At 48.7% G+C, this 20,311-nt stretch overlaps 6 protein-coding genes across 6 annotated transcripts; 3 read left to right on the top strand and 3 right to left on the bottom strand.

The window, feature by feature from the left end:
* The first annotated feature begins 2,117 nt into the window (after positions 1 to 2,117).
* On the top strand, positions 2,118 to 4,157 carry GGS22DRAFT_54604 (glycoside hydrolase family 43 protein). The gene has a single exon (XM_047967381.1). It carries the CDS (start codon positions 2,302 to 2,304, stop codon positions 4,069 to 4,071), a length of 1,770 nt encoding a protein of 589 aa, XP_047815485.1. The 5' UTR covers positions 2,118 to 2,301; the 3' UTR covers positions 4,072 to 4,157.
* A 137-nt stretch (positions 4,158 to 4,294) lies between these two features.
* Positions 4,295 to 9,288, bottom strand: GGS22DRAFT_171533 (Nup133 N terminal like-domain-containing protein). The gene is made up of 4 exons (XM_047962620.1): positions 8,605 to 9,288; positions 8,443 to 8,512; positions 4,982 to 8,371; positions 4,295 to 4,927 (listed from the first exon to the last, which is right to left on the bottom strand). Exons 1-4 carry the CDS (start codon positions 8,935 to 8,937, stop codon positions 4,581 to 4,583), a joined length of 4,140 nt encoding a protein of 1,379 aa, XP_047815486.1. The 5' UTR covers positions 8,938 to 9,288; the 3' UTR covers positions 4,295 to 4,580.
* A 433-nt stretch (positions 9,289 to 9,721) lies between these two features.
* Positions 9,722 to 12,279, top strand: GGS22DRAFT_171534 (AFG1-like ATPase-domain-containing protein). The gene has a single exon (XM_047962621.1). The coding sequence runs from the start codon at positions 10,219 to 10,221 to the stop codon at positions 12,193 to 12,195; it is 1,977 nt and encodes a 658-aa protein (XP_047815487.1). The 5' UTR covers positions 9,722 to 10,218; the 3' UTR covers positions 12,196 to 12,279.
* On the bottom strand, positions 12,280 to 13,381 carry GGS22DRAFT_171536 (snare-like protein). Its single transcript, XM_047962622.1, has 2 exons — positions 13,246 to 13,381; positions 12,280 to 13,089 (listed from the first exon to the last, which is right to left on the bottom strand). Exons 1-2 carry the CDS (start codon positions 13,294 to 13,296, stop codon positions 12,466 to 12,468), a joined length of 675 nt encoding a protein of 224 aa, XP_047815488.1. The 5' UTR covers positions 13,297 to 13,381; the 3' UTR covers positions 12,280 to 12,465.
* Positions 13,382 to 13,769: 388 nt separating this feature from the next.
* Positions 13,770 to 17,371, bottom strand: GGS22DRAFT_191839 (Mu homology domain-containing protein; the record flags this gene model as incomplete). Its single annotated transcript, XM_047965176.1, has 3 exons — positions 13,770 to 14,860; positions 15,735 to 17,272; positions 17,328 to 17,371. The coding sequence occupies 3 exons, from the start codon at positions 17,369 to 17,371 to the stop codon at positions 13,770 to 13,772; spliced, it is 2,673 nt and encodes an 890-aa protein (XP_047815489.1).
* A 267-nt stretch (positions 17,372 to 17,638) lies between these two features.
* Positions 17,639 to 19,990, top strand: GGS22DRAFT_54637 (Mpp10 protein). The gene has a single exon (XM_047967382.1). It carries the CDS (start codon positions 17,713 to 17,715, stop codon positions 19,981 to 19,983), a length of 2,271 nt encoding a protein of 756 aa, XP_047815490.1. The 5' UTR covers positions 17,639 to 17,712; the 3' UTR covers positions 19,984 to 19,990.
* The last annotated feature ends 321 nt before the right edge of the window (positions 19,991 to 20,311 follow it).

Genomic DNA, 20,311 nt, shown 5'->3' on the forward strand with positions numbered 1-20,311 from the left:
AAGCTTTTTAATTTTTCAATAAACATTTGAAGTGTATTAGTACCTCCATAGCATCTAATATTTTTTTTCTAAGAATGGTGAAATTTTAAGACAAGACCTAAACATGGCCTTTGTAACATGGACGGCTCCATTACCATTACCTCGACCTAATAGGGCTGGAGAGGCTAAAAGGTATACCACGGTATCAACAGCCGCGAGGAACACACACATACCTAGACCTAGGTATGAAAGTACAAGCAGCCGCTCGCATCACACCAATGATGAGATAGTGGTCCATTTCCACGAGTATCGTTCGCATTGCTACCTTGATCAAGGTGGTCCAATTTGGTATACGGGGAAAGACATCCATTTCCTTATGCTCTGGCTTCTCGCCATCTTGTGGGGTGGACAAGGTCCCGGCAGTGGTGAAAATGCTTCCCCGTCATGGCGTTCTGTTGTGTTACGAAAATGGGCAAGTGAGGCTGTCACGTTAGCCTCTCTGGTCATTCAGGTGTGCACTAGTGCTCAGGCCTTGATATATGCGGCGGGAACCGTTTTGGAAACGAACGGCGTGCCTCTTTCGCAAGTGGCTGAATTCTCGACAATGAGAGGAGCCAACGATGGGTCGTGGCGATTAGTCTATCTAATATTCAGATCGTCGATCCGCAAGTTCCTTACTTTGCAGCCTCTGTTAATGCCAGTTCTTCTAATCGGGACCATAGCGACGCAGTTCGCATCAACAATACTCATCACGGACTTAGACGTTAGGTACCTCAATAACAGGCTACCCAGACTGCCAAACCAAACACAACTGAACCTGTCAATATCCGACGGAATACGGCAAGGTACGCCTTCCAAGCCCCAGTGTCACCTGAAGTCGACTGATTACTTTGCTTTTGGTGAAATTCCTTTGGGAACCAATGTACGATCGACGACTGGTGGCTTTACCGACACCGGCAACGTTAAGAGGATATTTCTACCCTTAGCGCACGATAATAGAACTAAACTTCACCGCTGCAGCGGCAATGCTTATACATTTAATTCCAGAGTAGCGTGTGTAGCACCTGTTCTGGACGGTGATTTTCAAACGATCGACCCGGGCTCAAAACCGTTGTCATTTGTTCTCACAATGGCTGGAAATATCTCATATGAAGCTACGTTTAACGACTCTGGTCTTGATATGCTGTCTCTCTGCGCCAATGGAAAATGTTTACTCACTCAATTTAACTGTACTATGCCTACATCTGGTATCCCTGGTCGGCTAGGGACATACAATTGCTTTCCAGATATATTGAACGTGATCGACACCGAGAATTTTACTTTTTCAGCAATAGTCGCGATAGTCAAATCACACCCCATTCAATAGTATCTCCAGTAATACGGAATAATGGATATACAGGCGGCCTTCACAGTTATGGCTATGTCGATGCATTACGCCAACCTACCCACGCTAGACATACCTACGAATGTGAGCATAGCTCAGACCGTTTCCGCAGCTGTGCCTGCCCGGTAGATGGGACTGGCCATAGTCACGGGTGTCGTGTGTGCCAACACCATAAGCATTGTCGCCATCACGTTTGTTTTTATATTACGAACCAGATTCTCGAGGCATCGTCATTTTTGGCATACAATATCCCAACTTGTTTCAGAGAGAACGGTTGATGTTTTGCAAGTCAGCCCCAGGTTGCAAGATGATACTATCGTGGAAGAGATGTTGAAGAACGGCCCAATAATGGTTGTCGCAAGACGCAAGAGAACTGGGAGGGTTCAAGTCCTTAGGAAAGACGATGTCGAAAACGGAAGCGTTTAGTGATATCCCAATATTGATATATTTTAATCCTTATCTTATTAAATAGGTAGGTGGCTAACGACTATATACTATATTCAACAATCGTTTCCCTATCATCATGTCGTTGGATTGTGCATCAAATTCTGGATGCTCTTCGATACTCTTCGTTATTTAGTTATAGAAACGGCAAGTTAGTCCTCATTTTAATTATGAGAACATCATTAGGTAAACATACGTGTTTCCTGATCAGAGTCTCACGTCCGTGGTACTAGGTTAGGGAACAAAAGAAGAAAGGATTCCAATATGGTATACCCCCCAACTTACCCCAGGTCAATATTAGGCTAAATGAAGCAACCTCCACAATTTGATGGAGAATCCTAGATCTTTTCGGTGTCACCATCACCGACCAATGTTGAAGTTGGATACACCTTGAAATATAAATATAATGGATACCGTGTGTGCCCCGGTTACATGAGTGGCGAGCCGGCCGAGCCACATCTCGTTTGAGTCAGGGGAATAGCCCGCGATAGACGATGAAGTTCCCCTTACTAGTGAATGCCCAACTGGCGTTCATGGCATCTATAGTTTCGTCTACGGCGGTAACGTCAGGTACTGGCAATTCCACCTACTTCAACCCGGTGTTACCAGGCTGGCACTCTGATCCGTCATGCACGCACGTAGATGGGACCTTCTTCTGCGCGACATCGACTTTCATATCCTTCCCGGGGCTCCCAATCTACGCATCTAAAGACTTGATAGACTGGAAGTTGGTTAGTCATGTCTGGAATCGCGAGAGCCAGCTGCCGGGAGTCAGCTGGAATACGACGGGCCAGCAGCAAGGCATGTACGCACCAACGCTGCGCCATCACGATGGAGAGTTCTACGTTATCTGCGAGTACCTCGGCATGCCTGAGGGAAATATAGGGGTTGTGTTCAGGACGACAAATCCTTTCAGTGATAAGGCGTGGAGTGATCCGGTAATATTCCACCCAGATAAGATCGATCCGGACCTGTTCTGGGACGACGGAAAGCTCTACGTGGCTACCCAGGGTATCATCCTCCAACAGCTCGACCTGGAAACCGGTGAGCTTAGTCAACCACCTGTTAGTCTCTGGAATGGGACAGGAGGCGTCTGGCCAGAGGGCCCTCACCTATATAAAAAGGACGATTGGTACTACCTGATGATTGCCGAAGGCGGCACTGAGACCAACCACTCTATCACCATTGCTCGGTCTCGGCGGCTTGACGGCCCGTACGAGCCATACGAGAATAACCCCATTTTAACGAACCGCAATACAGACGAGTACTTCCAGACCGTTGGTCACGGCGACTTATTCCAAGATGCCCAAGGTAATTGGTGGGGAATGTGTCTAGCAACTCGCTCCGGTCCCGAATTTTCAATCTACCCGATGGGTCGCGAGGCCGTTCTCTTCCCCGTGACATGGGACTCAGGTTTATGGCCCATCCTTCAGCCCGTCCGCGGCAACATGAGCGGCTGGGCACTTCCCCCTCCCAACCGTGACGTCCCCGGAGACGGTCCGTTTAACTCGTACCCCGATTCGTATGACTTCGGCGAAGACACCCCTATCCCACGCAATTTAGTGCACTGGCGTGTGCCCCGTCCGGGCGCCTTCTCGGTGACATCCAAAGGTCTTCAAGTCATACCGAGCCGGAACAACCTCACGGGCACGCCCCTCTCCACAGCCACCCCCGAGCTTAGCGGACAGCAGGGCCTATCCTTCATAGGCCGGCGACAGACAGACACTCTCTTTGCCTTCACCGTCGACGTATCCTTCACCCCACAACAAGTCGGCCAAGAAGCGGGCATCACCGTCTTCCTCACACAAGTCAACCACATCGATCTAGGCATCGTGCTGCTCACAAAAACCACAAGTCTATCTTCATACTCAGGGCGAGAAGGGGCTCAACCAAAGCCGCAACTCTCGTTCCGCTTCCGCGCTGAAGGAACCGGCACCATTCCCACGCCTAACATAGTCGCAGTGCCCGAGGACTGGCTCGACGGGCCTATAAGGTTATACATTGAGACGGCGAATGCAACACATTATGATCTATCGGCCAGCACGGCCGGCGACCCAGACTCTCGCATACACGTCGGCACGGCGTCCGCGGGGCTCGTAAGTGGTGGTGGCGGCTCTTTCGTCGGGAGTCTGGTAGGGGCTTACGCGACTTGTAACGGAGCCGGCAGTGGTGTGGAATGTCCAGAAGGCGGGAACGTGTATTTTACCCGTTGGAGATATTCTGGGTTGGGTCAATATGTTACTGAGACTCAGGTTATAGTATAAGTAAATAAGTCTGTGAAACAGATTAATACAATAAATGCAATATTAAAACACACCGGAACACTTGTCCTTGTCGTACTCGAATTCGTTGATCACTGTAGAGTCGCCTGAAATATAGAGAGCTCGCGGAAATTACAGTGTACCTGTGTATCAGACGCCACTGAGCCACGTGTCAGATATCGCATCGTTCCAAGGTCATCACAATAAATAAGGTAACACAGCCAAGTAAAGGTTACATAATAAAATCGTAGTCTTGAGAAGTAGCAAATCAATCTTGCCTCCGCCCCGTGGAAAAGCCTAGGTATCGTATTCTGTTCTGGTCTCTACGCCGGGAGTTGCTCCGCAGAGATCCCTCCTATTCACACCAACTTTTCCTTTGACCCATTGCCTTACGGCGATTATATAACGCAGGCAAGCAAATGCAGTATCGTACAAGAAATGAACCTCACAACTCCATTGCTCCTCCGGTGCATTATGTCCTTGAGAGGACCCTAAATTTTGATGCCATGTATTCAATGTGTACCATTTTGTCCATTCGTACCCTCAAACTCCTTGCTTTGTTTCTTCGCCGTCCCCAGCCTGGGCGAGTTGAGTGCCGCTCCGGCTGCCGTAGACTCGTCATACTGCTGGTTGACAGCCTCCTCAGCATACTTCCGCGTTTCCTTCGCCCATTGCTCCAACCGATGCTTCTCAACGTGCTTGAGGAGGGTTGAATCTTCCCATCTCATCACTTCAAGTACCTTTTCTCGGTAACTCTTCTCCATTTTCTCGAATCTTCGGTCGAGGGTTTCCGTATATACCCCGGCAACCTCAGCTGGCGATAATCGTCGATAATTACTCTTGTCGATGCCGTTTTGTTCTGTATCTCGTTAGGATGGTTTCTTGATTAAGTATGGTGGCTATCTTCACTTACGATTCGCATAGAGCGTGCAGTAGAATTGGAAAAGGTCTGTCTGACCGAGGACCTCCACGATATCATTGTCGTTCTTGAGGGTTGTGTTGTTAAGTTGCATCCAGTCTTCTCTTAGGAAACATCGTCGCCATATGAGCCGCTCAGCTTGTACGCGATCTGCGCCGTTTAGGCCATTGTGCGCCACGAGGATAGCTTGGAAGAACTGATCAGGCATATGCTCCCTTGTTTCTGGGGATAGAGTAATCAGAGTGAGGAGGTCAATAAGCGTGAGTGGGTCTAGAGCCTCGTGATCTAGGAGTCGTCGTAGAGCATCGTCAAAGATCTGCGACAAGATCTTATACTTCTTAGGTATCTTGAGCGCGAATGTCTCCTGAACCAAGCTCAACTCCTCTCCTTCGAGCGCCACGCTGAATACCGGACGAATTTGGGTATTGTAAAGGTCGTCTTGGACACCAATAATTGTGAGTTCCTTGTCAATGGCGTCTACTCGTGCATCCTCAGTAGTGCCGCTAACGCTGGCTTCTTGGATACTCATAGATGCTTTGCTAGAAGGACGGGATGATTCGGCCATTCTAGCTAGCTTACCAAGACTTAATTCAATCTTTTTGTTCCAGACTTGCTGCTCACGTGCTAGGCCGAGATCGAGAAGGGTGTCAGCAGCATGGTCAATGTCCTCTTCACCGATAATATCGTTGATCCAAGAGACTTTGGCCAATTCTGGCTTCGTCCGTAGATACATCGTCTTGAACTTCTTATCTCCATCATATTCGAGAAGAGCGTCTACCCCATAAGTAGTGAAAAGATACTCGTAAAAGGGAAAGGCGAACTCTTTACCGTAAGTCCTGAAGTACTCTCGAACCTGTTCCTCTTTCGCGGTCATCTTCGACTCTATCTTCTCAACTCGTTCTGGAGAAAGGCCGGTCTCAAGCTGATGACGTAACCCGTCAATTTCTCGAGTTAAAATCTCTGAAAGGGCGGGGAGAGACTCATGGCTCTCGGCAATCCTGATTCCGGCTTCCCAGTTCTCTGTCTGAGCGAGGAGAACAATCTTGTCGTGACGATCTTGCTCATAGATAGCCTCATATTTCTGGCCATCGACGGCTTTCTTGGGGTCGTCGCTGGAAAGATATGATCGGGATAGTTCTTGAACGACGGTAAGGTATATTTCAGTCATTTGTGGCAGAAGCTCACGAGTTCTTTGGATTAATGCGATTTCACCATCGGACTCTGATGTCCAATGTTGTTTAACCCACTCAGTAGAGAGCTCTACCTGCCGCTTCACATTGTTGGCGATGAAGGGATGGCATGTCCAAGGGGTTGGCAGTCCATTGTAGTTGTTGGCGAGAATGCCGTGCTCGAGCTTTTCACTAGCCAGACCGTAAAGCTCAAGGTTCTTTACGCGGAAGGTGAAGGCATCTCGGATTGCGCTATTATAAATCTCAGCTGCCTCATATATTAGGCATGTTAGAGATGCTTGGTCCAGATTTGCCTTGGAGTTGTGTTTTATAACTTCGTAAGCCCAGGCGATGAATATTTCCATGCGGTCGACGTCACGAATGAACCAGTGGCGTAATTCATCGACTTCGCCTTTCGCAATATTCGGTTCCGATTTCTCTTCGGATCGGATATACTCAACAATCTCGGCTACGATACTTTTCTTAGAGGACGTTGGTCGGAGGTGTGTGAAGTCTTCGTGCTTATGCCAAAGGACATTAGCAACGTGTAGCTTCTCGGCATTCCAGAGAAGTTGCCATTTCGTAACACGATCGAGGTTAACTCGCAGGCTCGCTATTTGTGACATAATCTTCTCTAGGTACTGCACGCGTTCTTTAATATTGGTATCGACCCGTGCGGCCAAAGACGAAAAATGCTTGCCAGCGGAAGTGAGGATTTCCTGGCTCAACTCTAGAGCGGCGGCGCCATATTCTGCATCCGTAAAGCGAAGGCCGTGTTGTACATCAAACACGAGGGGATTATCCTCCTTCACTCCAAAGAACACCGCTTGCTCGAGCTTCGTCTTAGCTGTGACCTCCGGGGGCTTATCGCTCGCGAATCGTTCCACATCTGTCAAAGCAATACGCAGAGTACCTGCACCTCGGACCATCAGTACAGCAGCTGGATTCTTAGGCTTAATGCGGGGCGTTCTTCCATCGCCAGCCCCGAAGCCATGAGACCTAGGTTCTTCGATTCCAGAGCCGACAATCTCAAGTGTAGGGTCGGTACGTAAGTCGACAACATCCTCGAAAGACGCAGGTAGAAGATGGTTGTCTTCGAGGATCTGGGATTCAGGTGAGAAGGGAGGTACGGCGATCGAAGCTACGACGGCCGCATGGTCGAATACGAGGAAAGCAATGAGGTTCGGTCGCGGAAGATAGAGTCGGGGTTTCGCAAGAGCATGTGCGTCTGGGGGAGTGGAATAGGCGGATAAGGGTCTAACCATGCCAACGTTGATCGGGTTCTCTGAAGAAAGGCCGGTGGATAACACAACTTCAAGAAGCGTATAGCGCCATGATTGCTTGCTGGATAAAGACACGAGAAGCAGAATATGTTGCTGGTCTTCGGACTCGGGGGATTCAAAGAGCTGGTTCATATCGCTGTACCTTCGATCTAGGCCTCGAGGTACGAAACAGAAATCAAGTATCCTCAGCGACTCGGCGGGGAGCCTAGCATTTATTCTGTCTACTCGCTGAACGGCTTCGAGGATGGTACTGCGAGCATCGACCTCGGCTAGGAGGTCATGGTGGCCACCACGATGGACTCTCCACGAATGAAGCCGACCCTTTGATGTAGCAGCAACGACAGTACATTCGCCCTGTTTAGAAGATCGTTCCGAGTGCACAGCAGCGATATCACCTTGGAGAGCGGAATGTGAAAGCGCATGCCGAATACTGCCAAAGAATCCGCTGCTAGATGGACCAAGATTTGTGCGCAAGAACAGTGTAGAGACTTTCGGGCGGCCATGAGTATCCCGCACACTCAAGTAAGCCATGCGCCCACTGCTAAAGGCCAGAATGAAGCCGGCCGCAGATTCAGCATGAGTTATCTGAATGACTGCTTCTCCGGAGAACATGCCCTGAATAGATCCTTCGATACCATTTCGCTGTTGCTGCATGAAGTCTAAAGTTGTCGCGCTCGATATCGATTCCCAATAGGTAACCTTGCCACTAGTAGGCATAACAACCACCAGACCTGGTTCAGAAGAGGAAGCGGATGGAGGAACTAGCGCGCCCTGGGGTAAGGGGTCGGTGGAGTGTTTCGAGGGATACGGTAACGTAAAAGTGAAAGATTCGGGAGACTGGGTCGGTGTCGCGTAAGGCCATACGATGGCATGCGTGTGAGAGAGGCTTAACGCATAGCCCGTGGAACTATCGGCCGAGCCATGCTGAAGACCTGTAGATTTAGGCGAATGTTAGTGATAGGGAAGATATATACTAACGGTAAACAATAAAACGGCAACGTACTAGTAGCATCTAGCTTTAATCGGTCAGGAAGGGCTGGAAGTTTTCTGACATCGAACGCGATATTTGTCGACTACAATAAACAACCCGCGTTAGCATTTTCGAGACTCGACATACTAAAAAAAATAAAAAAAAAATCATATCCAAGAGCACAGGGACACTTACCAGAAGTGTACTACCATCCCCTTTGGTAAACCGTTCGCTAGGTCGAGCTTTCTTAGATCGAAAACTAAGCTCATGCTTAGATGCAGGTGATTCCTCAATTCCGTCTTGCTTCAGCTCGACTAGGGAAGATCTTGTAGACTTGACTTCGTATGTCTCCGGGGGAGTAGTCGGGTTTACGAAGGTCTGTTCATTCAATGGTACTCTCTGTCGCTTCGCTTTTGGTTGCTGCGGTGAGTTTTCCGAGCTTAAGGGACGTTGACGTCGTCTGCCACGAGTAATCGTTGGGGCGTGAGATGCGTTTTCGACGCCGTCCCTGAGCGAAGCCGAAAACATGATGGGAGGAGATGCGGTAAGAGTTTTTAGGAGTACACGATCGAATCAATGATGCAATCGGGGTTTTCTTTTCTTTTGAAGGAAATGCGAAATCGTTATTATCGATGTGTCGATTGATACGGAAAATATCTGCTCATCGTGAGGAGATTTAAAAATTGATGGATGTTGACGTGGATAAAATGGTAAATAGAAGAAGGTGTAAGATGGTGACAAGGTGAAGAAAATGAAGGATTGAATGGTGAAGGTATTCGCTCGCGAAAGAATGACGAGGCCGTCAATGTTTGGCTGTAATTGATTGGGTCTTGTTGACCTTGACTGGGTACCTGTTAAAGAAAGGAAGAGAAAAAAAAATAACACAGCAACAGACACAATAAGGCCCTAGTTTCCCATTGGAATTGGGTTAAAACCTTGGAACTTCCACTGGAGCTACGTAGTCAGGACCGGGGAATTGTTTACAAGGGTCACCAAGGGCGCCTGTATTTGGAAGGAAGACACCTAAAAATTTACTGTGATAGGTACCTATAGTACCATGTAGCTAGTAGGTACTGTATGGAAAATTAAGGTTCGTCGCAAGCGCGGCTGAGACTATACCGTTTTAGAAACAACAGGACCCTTCCGCGTGGGATCTGCGATGTGTGCTTGCCGCTTGTGGACGGACAAAACGGGCAGAAACGGGTCAAGTGCTTTGCAGCTTGTCACCTGCCCCGTGCGTTGGCTCATCTGCATCCAATCAACTTAAGCTAACAAACCTGGGGCAACCTCTCTGCCTCTTACACACCTTGAGCCTCGACTCGACGATGACTTCAATGTCTAACCTATTTTCCGATTTACTATTTTCAGATTGTGAATAACGTGTCGACGTCTTGTCTTTCGCTTTCCGGTTCCCTATTTTCGCTTTCCAGTATTTTATTTTTGGTTATGTATATTTTGTTTTAGCTGAATCTTTGTTGTATATTTACTATCTACATCAGATTTCTATTCCTTTTTACACTCATCATTTTCCCTACTTAGGAGACTATCTTCGACAACTAACTATATTGAAATGTCTCCCTATAAATACGCACCAAATATCATCGATTCTAATACGCTGTGCCGCGACCTACTTCGTGGCGATCTTGCACTCTGCTAGAAATCTAAGGGTTGCAATTCTTTTGCAAGTTCTTCTATCTCATCATCTATCGGCTAGGTAATCCGGTCAAACTGCCTTATGAACATTCACACACATAAGTCCTTATATCGTACGCACAGCTCGGAGGGCCAATTATTAAGGAAAGGTCTAAAATGAGACGTGGGATGAGCTCGGTCACGATCACTGATCCTCTGGTGAAGTATCAATCATTACTTGCAACCGGAACCTGCTCGCCTGATGCTGCTCAGCATAGGTTAGCAATTCACCTCCGGAAAGTCTATCACCGGCTTAAAGACTATTCACCTTCGTCTGAGTATCGTACAAGACTGAAGGCGATTACTGATGCCTTAGACCGCACCAAGAGGGATGAAGATGAATCACGCACTCTCGCAGTTGCGAGTCATCCAATCTGGCGCAATCCTCTCTTCGCTCGGTTTTCTGGGCGCAACGAACGAAAAGACACACTAGCCTTGATTAAGAGCCTAACAAGCCATGAAGAAGCAATCCAAATCAATTCCCCTCGAGGTCTCTTCCTGTCTGGAGAGGTAGGTACCGGCAAGTCGATGCTTGTCGATCTCCTAGCCGAGGGATTGCCCACAAGTCGAAAGAAGAGGTGGCATTTTAATACCTTCATGCTATACACGCTCTCCCAACTAGAGAGTTATCGAAAGTCACATCAACAGCTAGATAGCGATGATCAGGAGTATTCATTGTTATGGATGGCCAAGGATATGGTCGAGAAATCACCTATTCTCTTTCTTGATGAATTTCAGTTCCCTGACAAGGCAGCAAGCAAAATTCTCAGCAACCTATTCATCTCTTTCTTCCAATTGGGAGGTGTTCTAGTTGCTTCATCGAATCGTATGCCGGAAGAATTGGAAAAGGCCACTGGCATCGACTATGTCCCACCTACGACTAGTGGTCTACTCAGTCGAGCCTTAGGACTCCGAAAAACACGGGATAAAGGAGAACTGTTTGGGTCTACCAGCGACTTCGCGTCATTCCTCGAAGTTTTGAAGGCTAGATGCGAGTTCTGGAATATTGAAGGGGGTAAAGACTGGAGACGTCGCGAAGTCGGCGAATCATTAAACCAGCACACCAAAGCTATTGCTGAAGATGCTGCGTCTGGTGATTTAATGGGCATCACGGTCAGAGGCACTTCTAACTTTGACATAGATGCCCAAGATATTGATGAATCAGATGTTTTGATGACAACACCTAGAAATTATTTCATCGTGGGTGAGGCAGATCAAAACCGATGGATGAAGACATTGAAGAGCCTAGTATCACCTCCTAATGGCGAAGGTATTCCCTGGGGTCCGTCTACATTAACCGTCTATGGCCGAACTATCACAATCCAGCAGCAGTATGACGGTACTGTCTGGTGGGATTTTACCGACCTGGTATCCTCATTTGGGCCAGCTGATTATATCACAATGGCCTCAACATTTCATACATTCATCATTGATGGCATCCCAACCCTGTCAATCCTCAAAAAGAATGAGGCTAGAAGACTCATCACGCTATTGGATGCCCTCTATGAAGCTCGCTGCAAGCTAGTCGTGCGGGCCGAAGCCGGTCCAGACGACCTCTTCTTCCCGGAAACCAAGGTCATCCCGTTACCTGCGAAACCAGGTGTCCAAGGAGACGAGATAGTTGATGACGATGCCATACACTCCGAGACCATTGCTGAAGCCTATCAAGATTCGATGTCACCGTTCAGACCTAACATTTCTTCATATGCGGACTCGAATAACACGGATTATGACCCGGACCAGGACTCTGATTTTGGCGTAGAACAAAAGTCCAAAGTAGACTTTAGCGACACAAGCGCATTCACGGGAGAAGACGAGCGGTTTGCGTACAAGCGAGCAACAAGTCGCCTGTGGGAGCTCTGCGGCACTCGATGGCATGCTCGCGCGGGAGACTGGTGGCAACCACTTCCAGTAGAAGCACGACATTGGGAACGCTCGCCACCCTCAAAGCCTCAGCCATCGCCAAGAATGGAAAGTTTCCGAGGAACTGACGGCTTTATGGGAAAGTCAGTAGAGATCGATGAGCCGGCTGGCTTGCAGCGCCTGCGGATTGAACAGCTGAGAAAGGCCTCCTCAAAAGAAGATCACCATTGAAGGAGTGGCCGATAAGGATGGAAGGCTCTGTACCAAGGTAGCTAAGTAGATCACGTACACTACTACGCAAGTACAAACGCACGAATGTAAATTACACATAACATTTCCGTGGATATAAATACCTAGACTCCGTGCTCTATGCTAGTCCGTGACGCCATCTACGTATGCATAGTAAATCAAGTCCCTCTAGTCTCTCCGATCAGCCTGCCTTCTTCCGAGGCTGCTATGAACCTCTACGCAGTCTTCATGTTATTTCCTCCCGCTCACTCTCTACAGGCTCGCGACCCCAGGCGCCCAGCCTTCTCCAATCCGCCTCATCTCCTCCGCAAACTTACGGCTCGTGATCCTCTTTCCTCCACTACCACCACCACCCGCCGGCACCAGCGGCGCATGCTCATCGGGGTCATAAAACGGGTTCTGTAACAACCGCACATACGCAGTCTGCATCGCACGAAACACAACCCTCAGCTCCTGTTCCCGTAACCCAACACCTCCTCGCACACCCGCGCCGACACCCATACTCATTGTGCGATCACCGCCCGACCCGCCTCCAGCGCCCGATCCGAAACCAGCAGCCGAGCTCGCGGCAAAGCGCCCGCGCATATCCACGACGGCGACGAACTTCACGCCCGTGTTCGTCTCGAAGCCGTACGCGGCGAGGCGCTCGTCGACGGCGTGCAGAAGGCCGAAGTCGCCCGTCACGATGGGAGCCGCGCTCGCGGCGGATCCGGCCCCGGGCTGCGAGGAGGCGGAGTTGCTGGCGCGGCGGCGGGCCTCGAAGACGTCGAGCGTGCTGCTGAGGAGGAGGGAGAATTGTAGGGGCGTGCGCAGCGGGGCGCGTTTGTTCGTCGCGAAGTCGTAGGAGGGGAAGATGGTTATGTGGAGCGGGTTGTTCTGTTTTTTGATGGGACGCGTTAGTTGGGCTTGGTGTTCTGTTCAAGATTTTGGTTGGGAGATGAGAGTGGGAGTGAGAGAGAAACCAAGACTGCGACTCGCGGCTTGCGGACAGAAAGGTGGGAGGAAAAAGGGGAAGGAAGGATAAGATCATACATTTCGTCCTATGACGCCTAGGCAGGCTATGGATGGTATTGCGGCTGCCATTGTTACATGTGCTGCGAGTTTTATGATATTTGCCTGCGAGTTTAGTGGAAATACTTGGTAGACAATAGAAGCTTGAGTGACGAATCGAAAGACGAGGCGAAAGTTGAGGGTTGAAGCTCTATCGATAATACTAATAAGCTTCAAGTTCCAGGCTATCGAGCCCCACTCTTCAGCGCCAGGGTGTCGGGTGAATTAGGGGTCCAGCTAAGCCTTAAAATCTAGATTCTAGGTGTAACAAGAAGTGATTTAGTGATGAATATTCGATACATGTCTAATTATTTTCTATTATTTGAACAATATTCAAAAAATCGCAAAAGACGCCGTGTCTATAAATCCAAAGCCAGAACCATGTACACATATATGATACCAAACGCTTCAGAAGGTTTATTGAACCTCAAGGGCTCTGCAACCCGCTGTATCGGTCCCTGAGTCTGTGTAACCAGCAGGTTTCCGGGAATAGCATCGTGAAGGAGTTATTCCTCATCCTCTTGCAGAAACTCTGTTTTCTCTAACCCTTTCAAAACGTCCTCGATCTCTATTGGATCTGTGATGGCCCAAACGCCGCCGCCTTTAACCGAGTCCGTCCCGCGCATACCAACTTCCTTGCCTACCAGATTCCTTCCCACTTTTCCGGGGCCAATACCTATCCATCTTCTAACCTTCTGCTCTTGATCTAGATATTTAATGCTATCCCACCACCTGACCGTCTCTAGGCATTGTCGTGCCAGGAGCTCTTTGACTTCTGCCGCACTTCCGAACGGTCGAGCAGTCACATTACTAATACACTCTAGTCGGCCCGGGAAGGTGATAATATCTTCGTTTTCGCGGCCCTTCACTCTGCTTTTCCCCGAAACGAGTTTCCGCATTACGTTGACGGCTGGCCTCATGATTGGGCTGTGGAATGGGCTGTCACTATTCAACCGCACCGCTCTCGGGTCGTGGCCAAGAAACTGCCGGACATGAGCTACGAGCTCCTTTATTCGGTGCACGCTCCCGCTTAACACGATCTGGTTCTTGCTGTTCACATTTGCTATGAGCACTTGATCGATCGGCTTCATCGACTCGGCGCTTTCACCCCTTGCACCTGTACTGCGGTACCCCACAAACTCGTCTATGGCCTCGATGAGAGAGTTCAGGTATTCAGATTCGGTGACGATAGCTACCATTCCATATTCGCCCCCGTATTTTTCCTTGGATCGACGAGTGGCTTCCGCCATAGCCTCCGCGCGCAAGTTAACCATATATAAAGCATCCTCGAACTCTAGCACTCCGGCTGCCACTAGAGCTGCGAACTCACCTAGCGAATGTCCAAGGGATACGTCTACTCGTTTGGAAACATCGAACCCGAATTCGCTCTCGAGTATGCGAAGGATAAGGATCGAGGTCGCCATGATCGCAGGCTGAGCGTTAGGTGTCGCGGTTAACACTCGACTTGGTCCATCTTGTATTATGTCAGATAGCTTATATCCCATGTAGCTGTCAATCTCATCCATGATACGCGCGGCTGTGCGCGGAAAGGCTTCCAGCCAAGGCGTAAGCATCCCAACTTTCTGAACTCCTTGGCCTGTAGAAACAAACGACAAGTCAGTTCAAGTGTCGGGGTAGTCCATCAGAATCCGCTGACCTGGAAAGAAGATGGCTGTCCGCGGCCTTCTCCCCTTCGCCGAAGCATAATTACGACGCCCAATTCTAGATATCGGGAGCGATGTGGAGGCTTGAAGGTCTGTAGAAACAATCTGGCGACATACCGCGCAAACAGTGCGGGTAGACCGGCGCATCGGAGTAAAGAGAGAGCTCATCGCTGCAGAATGTGTAGACAAGCTACGTTTGCGCTACGGTGATCAATTCCCACAGTCATCGAATATGTTCTCTACTGAAATGTTGGATAGATAGGACAAGATACGTCGGATGTAAGAAGGATTTCGGATTAAAGGATTAAGGGTCTTTTTTAAAAAGGTGAAAGGTAGAAGCTTCGATCGATGACTGTTGGTAGGTATGGGTAGCTACCTCGGCCCGCCCTCTCCCTTGTCAGCAGATGTTTCCCCCACAACTTTCCCCGGACTAGGACGTAAGGTACCCATATACATATCCGAGCGTAACCGCTAGAAATGACTTCGGTGGGGATATGGAACTTTTTATCTTGATCATTTCTTCACTACTTGTAATTACTACCTAGGTATACTACAGAGTAGGTATACTTGAATTGGATCAAATCGACATCTTAGAAGTGATACGACCTTCCAATTACTAGCGCTCGCCTTGCTGATCTATGCGTGGTGGTATCTGTAGCTCCAGCAGCTCCAGCTAAGTGTGCTATAACGCCAATCATGCGATGCACACATGTACCTGAACAGGTACTCCAACGTCAAATGTAACGTCTGCTGCGCGTAAAACGTAAACGTACAGCGTTTAACACCTAATCTCGACGCCCCCCTTACTGATAGTAAGATACTTCACCCCTTTATACGGCTTTACTCCCTCACCGAGGCCACGACTTTTCCTTGCGTCGATTTGGATGCTCTCAACCTTAATTCCACTTGACAACCACCCCTTAACCGAAAAACTGACGGATGCGGAACTTGGCATCAGAATCTTATTCTGGGCTATTTTCTTCGCATCCTTCTCATCCTCAGAGCTTCCCTCGGTCTTTCTGGCTTTGCTGTTTGTACTACTTTGGTACGGTTCATCGTAGGTGTATTCCCTACCGAAGCCAAACCCATTAGGATCCGCATCCTCTTGGTTATCGGCTAAAGGGCCTTGCACTGTGCATCGAAGACCATAGTATGATGTCCCGGATGAAAGCTCCTTGGTTGGTATAACCCATTCCAATACCTTGTCTCCCGGGTTAAAACTTGCGTCTCCTTTGCTTGGCCGAATATCCAGGAGGTTTCTAACCTCGGAAGGCAACGGTACCGAGACTATAAGATCTTGCAATAATGGTGCGGCGGCTGAGCCAGAATGTGTCCCACCGAAGCCTCTTCCGCCTGGGCCTCCTCCCCTACCGGAAGACCCAGACATCAGGGAATTAGAAGGCCCAAAATTCCTGTTGATGTTGAGCCGCACCTCGAATTCGGAACCCGTTAACCCTAACCCCGTCTTGACCTCTATATTCACTGGGAGCCGTAGGCTATTCGAGTTGAAATTCCCACTCTTCCCATTAGTAAAGGGTAGTAAATCTACCTCGTAGCCCGCAAGAATAAAACGTCCATCAGGAGGTATGAAGCTAAGTTCTCCGGGGTTATCTTTCCATCTGTTTAATCGTACGCATGGATGAAATACTGGAAGTTCCATGACGCTTTTTAGATTGTGTTTTCCCGATGGCCCCGTAAGATTCAAGAGTATGTCTGGTACGCCGGATACTTTAGATGTAAACGCGATAGTGCCATTCGCAAACGCTGCAATAGGCCTGCCGGATGGAGCAAGAGTAACTGTGAGGGTCTCTACAACATCGGCATAGAGTTCGTTCGACGTATGCCGTACGTTCGCTCGTCTCCAAGGTAACGCCGGCGCACTCTGAGCTACGAGGGATGCTGTACTTGGAAGGCTTGGAGATTTGCTAGGTAGGTTGATGCTACCTAATAATTTCCCTAAAAGGCCTTCTACTTCGACCACGTCTCTCAGGGCATTTGGTTCGGTAGTGCTGATGGTGCCGGCGTCGCACATCTCAGTAAGAAGTTGAGCAACGACATCGTAGTTTGCTTCGATTTTGTGTGCTAAGACCGGAGCGCCAAGGAATTCTTCGAGAGCGTCGATGATGCGATGGAGAAATTCAAGAACAAGGAGAGGTTCAATTTCGGAGGAAGAGGTAGCTAGGTAAAGTAGATTCGCATGCGTAAGGCTAAACACAAGTGTCGGTGGATTAGTATTTGATAGGTAGATCAGGTTGGGTCTCGGAGTTGGGTGCTCGAGATAAAGCGGTAGAAGATGATTCGCGGAAAGTGGACGAGAGGCGTAGGTATGAGAGAGGATCGCGCGACTAAAAACTATTATTAGCTTGAAAGTAATCCAATAATATACTCTTGAGGGCTGACCTATGCTCATCGTAGATGTGCAGCGCCTCTATTACACCGTTCATGGCGGACGGGCTACGACGAGCATCGTCGATATATGGCGTATTGGGGTTAATAATATTATGGAGGTACTACCTAACAAGTAGGTAAAGGTAATAAAATCAATGCGATGCCGTCAGAGGGGCAGAGACAAAAAGTATGGGGCTACAATAATTCCATTTGCTCAAAACTCTATCGATAAGACCATGCAGCCTCAAAGTTCGATATTGTGGGGTTCTTGCTCATCCTTGAACCTGGGAAATTTTCTAAAAGTCAATTTTTCTTGATTCAGCCAAACAATTGATCTTCAAATTATTTTCGTCTACCAAACACCAAACCTTCCTTCCTTCTAACCGAGTAATGAGCAATGGCAGGACCCGCTAGCACGACGTCCTCCATGACCTCAACCTCTCATACATTAACACACGCTCCATCAGTAGGGTTTTTATCTGCCTTTGCCGATCCTTCGAAACCATCTAGCGCCGTAGAGATGCTCGAACTCTTCGAAGCCATAAAGTCCGGCAACCGACACAATTTCCTACAGCCTACGCCCTCGATCCCAAATGCCTCGCTTCAACTTGCCAAGGCGACGCTAGATGCATATGCTGGGCAAATATGCGACGAACAGCAGCAGCGCCTAAGAGAAGAGGGTAAAAAACGAAAACGAGCCGAGAACGGTCTAGGCAAAGCCGAAATCCTAAAAATTAGGAAACTTCATATAGATGGGTTTGAAAGTGGCCAAGTTTGGCAGCAGGCTAGAAGAATAATCGCGAGTACATTGCATGATTCAAAGAGTGTGCTTCAAGAATTAGAAGACCAGAACGAGGTCCAACTAAACGGCATCAATGGAGATGCACATACCGACGCTCCTAATTCGGATGGGGACATCTCCGAAGTTGACTCTGCCGATGGTGAGTCAGCCTCGGAGATCGAGGACTCGGAAGAGGCTGAGCATGATGTCAATGATGACGAAGATTTAGACGAGGAAGATATTGAAGATGATGCCGAATTATCTATGAACGGGGCCAAGGAAGATATTGACGACTTTGATGAGGAAGACGATGTCGATGGGGAGGATGTGGACGAGGACGATGCTGAAGAGGCTTCCCAGGAGTTAGTTGAAGACCCGAATGGTCTCAACGACGGGTTTTTCTCTATCGATGATTTCAACAAACAGACTCAGCGGTTCGAGGATGCGGATGCCCGAGGCGACCCAGATGTCGACAACGCAAGTGATGATGATGAATTAGATTGGCATACCGATCCATTTGCCGTCAAGCCACCTATAAATGGGAAGGGTGCCAAGAAGCCTATAAAGAGCACCGAGGGCGAGATGGCTTCTGATGTGGAAGGCGAAGACGAAGATGAGGAAGGTGGTCCTACCTTTGGCGATATGGATCTAGATGCCCCGGAGGGAGACAGCGAGGATGAAGGAGAAGGGATCAACAACATGGATGGGGGCGATGATTTCAATGCTAATGAGATCTATTATAAAGATTTCTTCGCGCCACCGCAACAAAAGGGCGCCAGAAACGGCAAGGCCAGAAAATTCAAGGAGCCTCGTCCGACGGAAGTAAATAGCAATGATGTCGAGCGAGCCATAGCTGACGTTCGACGAGATCTGTTTGAGGACGAATCAGAGCGAGAAGATTCTGAAGATGCTCTTTCTGATGTGTCCGCAGGTGATCCCAAATCGAGAAAGTCTGCACATGAAAGACGACAAGTCAAATTGGCGGAAGAGATAAGAAAACTCGAGGCCGCAAATGTAGCTAAAAGAGAATGGGTATTATCTGGCGAAGCTCAGGCTGCCGACCGGCCAATGAACTCTCTACTAGAGGAGGACCTTGACTTCGAGCACGTGGGCAAACCTGTACCGGTTATCACCGCCGAAGTAAGCGAGAGCATCGAAGACATGATCAAGCGCCGTATCCTAGCGCAAGAGTTTGACGAAGTTATCAAACGACGTCCTGATGCTACCGAGTTCTCTTCCAATACTAGACGAGGGCTTGTCGATCTCGATGATAGCAAAGCTAAGCAGTCACTTGCGGAGATCTATGAAGAGGAACATGTCAAGAACGCAAACCCGGACTCCTACGTGAGCAAGGCCGACGAGAAGCTTCAGAAGGAAGAAAAGGAGATCGAGGAGATGTGGAAAGAAGTTAGCGCAAGCCTCGACGCCCTCACTAGCTGGCACTACAAACCAAAGCCTACCGCACCCTCGCTTACAGTTGTCTCAGACGTGGCGACGATCAGTATGGAAGATGCTCAACCTACAACTGCGCAAGGCGTTAACGGCGGCGACCACACGTTAGCACCTCAAGAAATCTACAAAGCTAGCAAGGACACAGCTGAAAAGGGTGAGGTGGTTGCTAAGAGCGGACTGCCTGTTGCTAAACAGGAGATGAGCCGAGAGGACAAGATTAGACGGCGTAGGAGAGAAAAGGAGAGGCTGCGGAAGGCCGGTGGGGCAGAAAACAAGAAGCCTCAGAGTGCGAAGGCTCAGGCTCAGAAACAGACCCTCGGCGATCTCAAGATGGGTGGTGTCAAGGTCATTAATAAGAAGGGAGAGATTGTGGATATGGAGGGTAACAAAGCGAAGGCTACTAAGGCTGCATCGAGTAGTAGTTTCAAGCTTTGATAATACCATAACTAACAAAACTAATAAAAATTAGTTGCAGTTGAAATCTTGAGTAGATATTTAGCACCTGTTACACGTGTGTGCTTCGATCTTGTAATTACATCATAGCGAACGCCACGTTTAAGATTCTCCGTGTACGTACTTAGGTAGGTAGGTACTAGGTAGGTACTAAAGTAGTAAGTAGGTACATTGAGGATCATCGCATGGAATACAAATAATGAGTGATCATATCGGAGAATGTACCCCCGATCTAGTTGACATGTGAATAGAGTTGATAAGGTATATCGTGAAATCTACTATTACATGACTCGCAACTTGATCTCTTCTA

Source organism: Annulohypoxylon maeteangense (genome assembly GCF_022496945.1).
Source record: "Annulohypoxylon maeteangense strain CBS 123835 unplaced genomic scaffold GGS22scaffold_18, whole genome shotgun sequence".
In the NCBI taxonomy this organism is placed as follows: domain Eukaryota; kingdom Fungi; phylum Ascomycota; class Sordariomycetes; order Xylariales; family Hypoxylaceae; genus Annulohypoxylon; species Annulohypoxylon maeteangense.